Here is an 8,143-nt window from a genome sequence, read left to right on the forward strand (position 1 = left end):
CTACTACTACTACCTACTACTACTACTACTACTACTACTACTACTTCTTCTAGCTTAGCTACAACCCTTGCTGGAAAAGCCTGGTGCTATAAGCCCAGGGGCTCCAACAAGGAAAAATATCAATTGTTTACATTATATGCTTGCGTATAAGCGTAATTTAATTGTTAGTCAGCAAATACGTATTCTTTGGATTTCCATTACTCCATCCTCAGAAGAAGGTATTTGCATATATGTCCTCCGCTGTCTTGGATAGAATTCTCTTGCTTGAGGGTACACTCAGGCACACTATGCAATCTGTTTCCTTATTTCATTTCCTCACTGGGCTATTTTTCCGTGGAGTCCTTATTTGGTTTATATCATCCTGTTTTTTTTCAACTGGAATAGTAGCTTAGCTAATAATAATAATAATAATAATAATAATAATGATTAGAGGGGCAGTCAGTATAGCGCAGACCTCCGTCGCGCCAGTTTATTTCTCAGACCTTTTGTTTGACCTTGACCTTTGACCTTAACATGTATTAATTGGCGTTGGATTTTCATACACTCAAATATGAACCAAGGTTTGAAGTCTCTGTCACAATGATGTCCAAACTTATGGCTGATTAAGTGCATTGGAAATTTTGCTTGACCTTTGACCTTTAACATTCCAAAATTGAATCATTTCCAGCTTTTTTACATAACAGTTAATCCTTGGTATGTTTCATCTACTCAACTATTAAAAATTGTGGCCAGGACGTTGTTCACAAAACAAACACACAAACAGGGGTGAAAACATGAATTCCTTCTAATTTCGTTGGGGGGGGGGTGGTAATGATAATAATATTAATAATAATAATAATTATATATATGTATATAGAGATATCTATATATATATATAGATATATACATATATATCGTATATATAATATATATATATATATATATATATGTATATATATATATATATATATACACACACATTTATATATATACATATATATACATATATATATATATATATATATATATATAATATATATATGTATATATATATATATATATATATACATATATATATATTATATATATATATATATTATATATATATATATATATATATATATATATATATATACTATATATATATATATATATACTATATTATATATATATATATAATATATATATATATATAAAACACCTGCGCTAAAGATCCTTTTGGGCTAAAACATGAAGGTCAGGACCGCACTACTGAACTCTTCTTTTCGTTTTTTGTACTGCGTCGAATCTGTTTTGCGTCCTGTTGAGGTGTGCTTAATAGCCTCGTGGGTTTTGTGGTCAACTTAGAAAAAAAGCTTATGTTGATACAGGTAATTTCCCTCTTGAAAAGAATCCGTTTTTTAAGGTAATCTCCGTCTAGATCACGCTTGGTCAGTGTTATCAAATTTTCCACCCCCCCCCTCTCTCTCTCTCTCTCTCTCTCTCCTCTCTCTCTCTCTCTCTCTCTCTCTCTCTGGTTGAGGATTACCTTGATCTGAATATAATTATTACGTACTCATTCTAACAGTACTGGGATTCTCTCTCTCTCCCCTCTCTCTCTCTCTCTCTCTCCTCTCTCATCTCTCTCTCTCTCTCTCTCGTCTGGTTGGGTTACCTTGATCTGAAATAAATTATTACGTACTCATTCTAACAGTACTGGGATTCTCTCTCTCTACTCTCTCTCTCTCTCTCTCTCTCTCTCGTCTCTCTCTCTCTCTCTCTCTCTCTCTCTCTCTCTCTCTGCTGGTTGGGTTACCTTGATCTGAATATAATTATTATGTACTCATTCTAACAGTACTGGGATTCTCTCTCTCTCTCTCTCTCTCTCTCGCCTCTCGTCCTCTCTCTCTGCTCTCTCTCTCTCTCTCTCTCTCATGGTTGGGTTACCTTGATCTGGAGTATAATTATTATGTACTCATTCTAACTAGTACTGGGATTCTCTCTCTCTCTCTCTCTCTCTCTCTCTCTCTCTCTCTCTCTCTCTCTCTCTCTCTCTCTCTCTCTCTCTCCTCTCTCTCTCCCTCTCTCTCTCTCTCTCTCTCTCTCGTCTCTCTCTCTCTCTCTCTCGGTTGGGTTACCTTGATCTGAATATAATTATTATGTACTCATTCTAACAGTACTGGAATAGATCTCTCTCTCTCTGTCTCTCTCTCTCTCTCTCTCTCTCTCTCTCTCACTGATTGTAGTTACCCTCGATCTGAATTTAAATATTATTATATAGTCATTCTAAGAGTACGAAGTTAGTGATCATTCTCTCTCTCTCTCTCTCTCTCTCTCTCTCTCTCTCTCTCTCTCTCTCGTCTCTCACTGATTGTAGTTACCTCGATCTGAAGTTAAATATTATTATATAGTCATTCTAAGAGTACGAAGTTAGTGATCATTCTCTCTCTCTCTCTCTCTCTCTCTCTCTCTCTCTCTCTCTCTCTCTCTCTCTCTCTCTCTCTCTCTCATTGGTTGTGGTTACCTCGATCTGAATTTAAATATTATTATATAGTCATTCTAAGAGTACGAAGTTAGTGATCGTTCTCTCTCTCTCTCTCTCTCTCTCTCTCTCTCTCTCTCTCTCTCTCTCTCTCTCTCTCTCTCTCAAATAGTTGCGGTTACCTTGATTTGACTTTAATATCCCACAAGAACAGTACTTTTATCCTGTTTTCCATTATCGATGTTTAAGCTCATTTATATCTTAATTCGTGGATAATTTTCGTGTCTTGAACCACAAACGATTTTATTAAAAACTGAACAGTTTTATACTGAGCTCGATAATGCCTACCCCCTGGGCGCCTAGATATAAGGCAACATTTTGTCGTGTATGAATTTGAACCCAAGTTGGAAATATCGAAATTTTGACCTATTCATGATCTATAGTCAATTTTTTTTAGCGAGGCAGATTTGCACCGACAGACGGCAGCGGTGCCTTTTAGCTCGGAAAAGTTTCCTGATCGCTGATTGGTTGGACAAGATAATTCTAACCAATCAGCGACCAGTAAACTTTTCCGAGCTAAAAGTGCACCGCTGCGAGTCGGTGCAAATGCGCCTCATTAAAAAGATATTGAGTATAGTTAGAAATACTCTGATTATGAAGCATAAATTGAAAGGTCTGGGGTTTCGTCTTCGTGCTCAAATAGAAAATAAATTTCTACCTTATACTGGGATCGAACCCTAGCCCTTTCAAATGGAAGGCGAGGTCGCTACGCAATCCTGCCACCAGAGGTAATCTTGCCTTTCATTTGAAAGGGGCTAGGGTTCGATCCCAGTATGAGGTAGAATTTTTTTCGATCGTAGAATGAGGTAGAATTTTTTTTTCTACTTGAGCACGATATTGTGTTGATTTTCTCTCTCTCTCTCTCTCTCTCTCTCTCTCTCTCTCTCTCTCTCTCTCTCTCTCTCTCTCTCTCTCTCTCTCTCAAAAACTGTTCTTGACCTACAAATATTACTTAATTCACCAGCAAAAACTTAATGGCTACATAAAGACAATATCACGAAACTAAGAGAGGTGCAAGACACATTGGAAGTGGACTGAGCAAAAACTTAAATTTACTGCGATTAAGAAAGAACACGAACAAGCACTCTCGTTCACCACAATCACAAGCGAAAGACTTCTTAAAAACTCCTAAGAGAAGCTTTTCCTGTCGCAAGCAATTACCATTGCTCACACCCAGCGGTTTAAAGAACGTTGTTTAAAAACGTTCTAAGTGGTCATGAAAACTCGCACATTGCCAGGAAATCAAGTGAGGCTTCAATTACGGTAATTATAATTACGCCTTGTCCATTTTTTTAAACGTCAGCTTCGTAGGAAAGATCTCAAGAGAGGTTTTCACGTGAAACCAATTCGCTTAACAATCCATTAGGTTTGTAATGCAGGGATTGAAGCTGGATTCTCTCAGTAAGGTTCTGTTAATTCTTTTAACAATTGATTACGTATTTTTCAGTATTACTATTATTATTATTATTATTATTATTAGCCAAGCTACAACCCTAGTTGGAAAAGCAAGATGCTATAAGCCCAAGGGCTCCAACAGGGAAAATAGCCCAGTGAGGAAAGGAAATAAGGAAATAAATAAATGATGAGAATAAATTAGACATATATCATTCTACAACGTCCAAAACAGATATGTCCTATTTAAACTATTAACAACGTCAAAAACAGATATGTCATATATAAACTATAAAAAGACTCATGTTATTATTATTATTATTATTATTATTACTTGCTAAGCTACAAACCCTAGTTTGAAAACCAGAGATGCTATAAGCCAAGTTTAATCTTAATTTGTGTTCTATTCAACGCCCATTGGAAACGTCCCTGCCTTGCGATCTGCTGGATTGGGGTTCGAGTCTCGCTCAAGCTCGATAGTTTCTTGTAGAGTACGCAACCTCAACATCCTTCTAAGCTATGGATGGCGTTTCGGGGAGCATAAAGGTCTACCTGCAGTCATGAGCAGTTATTGCCTGGCCCTCCCTGGTCCTAGCTTGGGTGGAGGGGAGACTCGAGTGCTAATCAGTTCTAGGATATTGTTCTGCTAGGACATTGTCACTGTCCCTTGCCTCTGGCATTCATGAATTACTTTTAAACCTTTAAACTTTTATACCTTTTTCTTTTTAACCATTACCGTGGCTATATTCAAGTTGGTTATTTCAATGTTAACCATACACATTGAGTCAAACTCAAGACTTATATACTTTTTTCTTTTTAATCATTATTGTGGCCATGAGTTAGTTGGTCATTTCAATGCTAACCCAATCACATTGGTCAAACTCAAGACATGTATACCTTCTTTTTACTCACAACCGTGTCTAGGACAGCATTTCATGAAAAAAAGAAGCAATTCGTCGAGCAAAAATTTGAAACCAATTCAATCACTCAAAAAAAGGGAGGAGAAGAAGAAGGAGAAGAAGAAGAAAAAAAAAAGAAGAAGAAGAAAAGAATAAGAATTTGGATCAACCTCCTATTTGAAACCACAAACCAATTCAATCACTCAAAAAGGGAGGAGAAGAAGAAGAAGAAGAAGAAAAGAAGAAAAAAAAGAAGAAAAGAATAAGAGTTTGGATCAGCCTCCTCCCATTTTGAAACCACAAACCAATTCAATCACTCAAAAAGAAGAAGAAGAAGAAGAAGAAGAAGAAGGTTGGATCAACCTCCTCCCATTTCGAAACCACTAACCAATTCAATCACTCAAAGAGAAGAAGAAGAAGAAGAAGAAGAAGATGAAGAAGAAGAAGAAAGAACAAGAAGAAAAAAGAAGAAGAAGAAGAAGTTGGATCAACCTCCTCCCATTTTGAAACCACAAACCAAGTTCAATCACTCAAAAAGAAGAAGAAGAAGAAGAAGAAGTTAAATCAACTCCTCTCACATTTCACGAAACACACAAAAACGATTCCTCCACCTCTCGAGCTTTGCTATACCCAATAAACACTTCTTCAGAATCGATAAAAAAAAAAAACTCTTAGGTGACTAAGGTCAAAGGTCAAAGCTACCTGGAACGGAAAGCCTTTCCAGTAATTACTGGGCGCGGTTTGTTAAGCACGTGTCTGGAAGGAGGACCACTTTGAGAAAATTAAGGATAGGAGGGAGGGTAAAGTAGTAGCAGAAAAAAAGGGGGATATGCTAATGACATGTAAAATATGTGGGTGTGTAAGGTGAAAATGGCTTTGGATTGAACAAAGGACTTCCTACTCCTTTTTTTCTTTTCGTTGATTGTTTGATGAACAGTATTCTAAAGGATGCATTCCTATTTCAGTTTTTTCTGGACGAAACAGTGGTCAAGTTGTTGTTGCTAAAAAAAAAAACTATAATACTAACATCAACAAAAACCACAACAAAACTCCCAAAATCGTCCACACAGATTATCATATGGCTACGCTAGTAGGATGCTGTAAGACCAAGGGCTACAACACAACAAGGAAAATAGTCCAGTAAGGAATGGAACTAATGAGATTATTATTACTACTGTCACAGCTAGTAGGGTGCTCTAAGACCAAGGGCTACAGCACAACAAGGAAAAATAGTCCAGTAAGGAATGGAACTAATGAGATTATTATTATTACTGTCGCAGCTAGTAGGATACTATAAGACCAAGGGCTACAGCAAGGAAAATGGCCAAGTGAGGAATGGAACTAAGGAACTAAGGAACACAGATAGAATAGTGTGTGTACTCTCAAGCAAAAGAACTCTACCACAAGACATTGAAAGACCATGATTGGAATTTTGGAATGCCCCTCTCCATAAAGAGCTGCTTGCCATAGCCGAAGTGTCTCTTCTACCCTTAACAAGCGTAAAATAGATACTGAACAATTAGTGTGCCTGAGTGTACCCTCAAGCAAGAGAACTCTACCAACATACATTGTAAGACCATGGTACAGAGGCTATGACACTACCCAAGACTAGAGAACAATGACTGGATTTTGGAATGTCCTTCTCCCAGAAGGGATGCTTACCATATTCAATCTTTCTTCTACCTTTAACAAGTGGAAAATAGCTATTGAACAGTTAGTGAGCCTGAGTGTACCCTCACGCAAGAAAACTCTACCATAAGACATAGAAAGACCATAGCACAGAGGCTATGGTACTACCCAAGACTAGAGAACAATGGCTGGATTTCGGAGTGTCCTCCAAGAAGAACTCTTCTACCCTTAACAAGAGGAAAATAGCCACTGAACAATAAGTGCACTAGTTAACCGCTCAAGAGAATAAGATTTTCAGTTCAAAAGAATAAGCATCTGAGGACTTTTAGCCTTTAATAGAAGGCAGTGGAGAGGGAATATCAAGCAACCGATCCCTTAGGCCGGGAGCACACTAGCGGCTCTGGTGGCGCCCCAAAGCCACAGCATCGTGTGGCGGGGATGTGGTCTCCCATAGGTTTCCATTGTTTTCACAGCCTGTGGCGGAGATGAGCGACAGAGAGCCACAGTCACTTGCCACAGTCGCTAGTTTGCGTGGCAAAACTTGAAAACAATGGAAACCTATGGGAGACCACATCCCCACCACACGATGCTGTGGCTTTGGGGCGCACAGAGTCGCTAGTGTGCTCCCGGCCTTATTGTAAAGATAACTGGGGGAAAGAAGTCTTCTAGCATTCACAGTGTGTATACGTCCGCTTCTTCTGGTAACTGTCCTTTCACCTCGTCTATTCTTCATAATCTTTTAATACCTCGTAATCACAGCTATCTAAACGACATCATCCGGCCGAGCTTACATTAACAGAACGCAGCAATAAATCCTCTGTACGAGACTAAGCTCAGAGTTTACGTAATTTACCATAATTACCAACTACTTACCACTCTCGACACTCCCCACTCCTCCTTCATGTTCTTTTCTGCAATTGCTATTTCGTACCTCCTTAGTGCTCTAATGTGCCGTATTACTTCCTTTCATGTTTTCATGTTGACCAGGCTGACATGAGTCTTTTTATAGTTTATATATGACATATCTGTTTTTGACGTTGTTAATAGTTTATGTAGGACATATCTGTTTTTGACGTTGTTAATAGTTTATATAGGACATATCTGTTTTAACGTTGTTAATAATTTATATAGGACATATCTGTTTTTGACGTTGTTAATAGTTTATATAGGACATATCTGTTTTAACGTTGTTAATAGTTTATATAGGACATATCTGTTTTTGACGTTGTTAATAGTTTATATAGGACATATCTGTTTTTGACGTTGTTAATAGTTTATATAGGACATATCTGTTTTGACGCTGTTACTGTTTTTAGAATGATTTATTGTTAGTTTGTTCTCATCATTTATTTATTTCCTTATTTCCTTTCCTCAATGAGCTATTTTTTCGTATTGGAGCCCTTGGGCTTATAGCATCTTGCTTTTCCAACTAGGGTTGTAGCTTGGCTAGTAATAATAATAATAATAATAATAATAATAATAATAATACTCAGGAAGTTTCTACGTTTATGTGTGGTCTAAAGACCTCGAGGTTTCACTGTCATTTAAAATCTGAACCTTTCCGATTAACGTCGGATCCGAAACGCGTGATATTGAAACAGATTTGGTGGACCCATGAACGAATATTTTACATCAATTATACGTTTAATAGTGTACGCGACCCGTCAAAAATGACGACTACATATTTAGATGTGTGTACACTCAGATTCAGCCCTTCCCATCC

The 8,143-nt window shown here is 37.5% G+C and overlaps 1 protein-coding gene and 1 pseudogene across 1 annotated transcript in view; one reads left to right on the forward strand and one right to left on the reverse strand.

Annotated features, from left to right (window-relative positions):
• The window catches only part of LOC137644776 (uncharacterized), a 14,616-nt pseudogene extending 7,293 nt beyond the window's left edge, over positions 1-7,323 (reverse strand).
• Positions 7,324-8,090: 767 nt separating this feature from the next.
• LOC137644777 (uncharacterized) overlaps positions 8,091-8,143 on the forward strand; it is a 3,180-nt gene continuing 3,127 nt past the window's right edge. The window contains exon 1 of the mRNA XM_068377673.1: positions 8,091-8,111. Within this exon, the coding sequence (XP_068233774.1) occupies positions 8,091-8,111 (21 nt within the window). The remainder of the gene's footprint in view (positions 8,112-8,143) is intronic.

The sequence above is a fragment of the Palaemon carinicauda genome, chromosome 8 (assembly GCF_036898095.1).
Source record: "Palaemon carinicauda isolate YSFRI2023 chromosome 8, ASM3689809v2, whole genome shotgun sequence".
In the NCBI taxonomy this organism is placed as follows: Eukaryota; Metazoa; Arthropoda; class Malacostraca; order Decapoda; family Palaemonidae; genus Palaemon; species Palaemon carinicauda.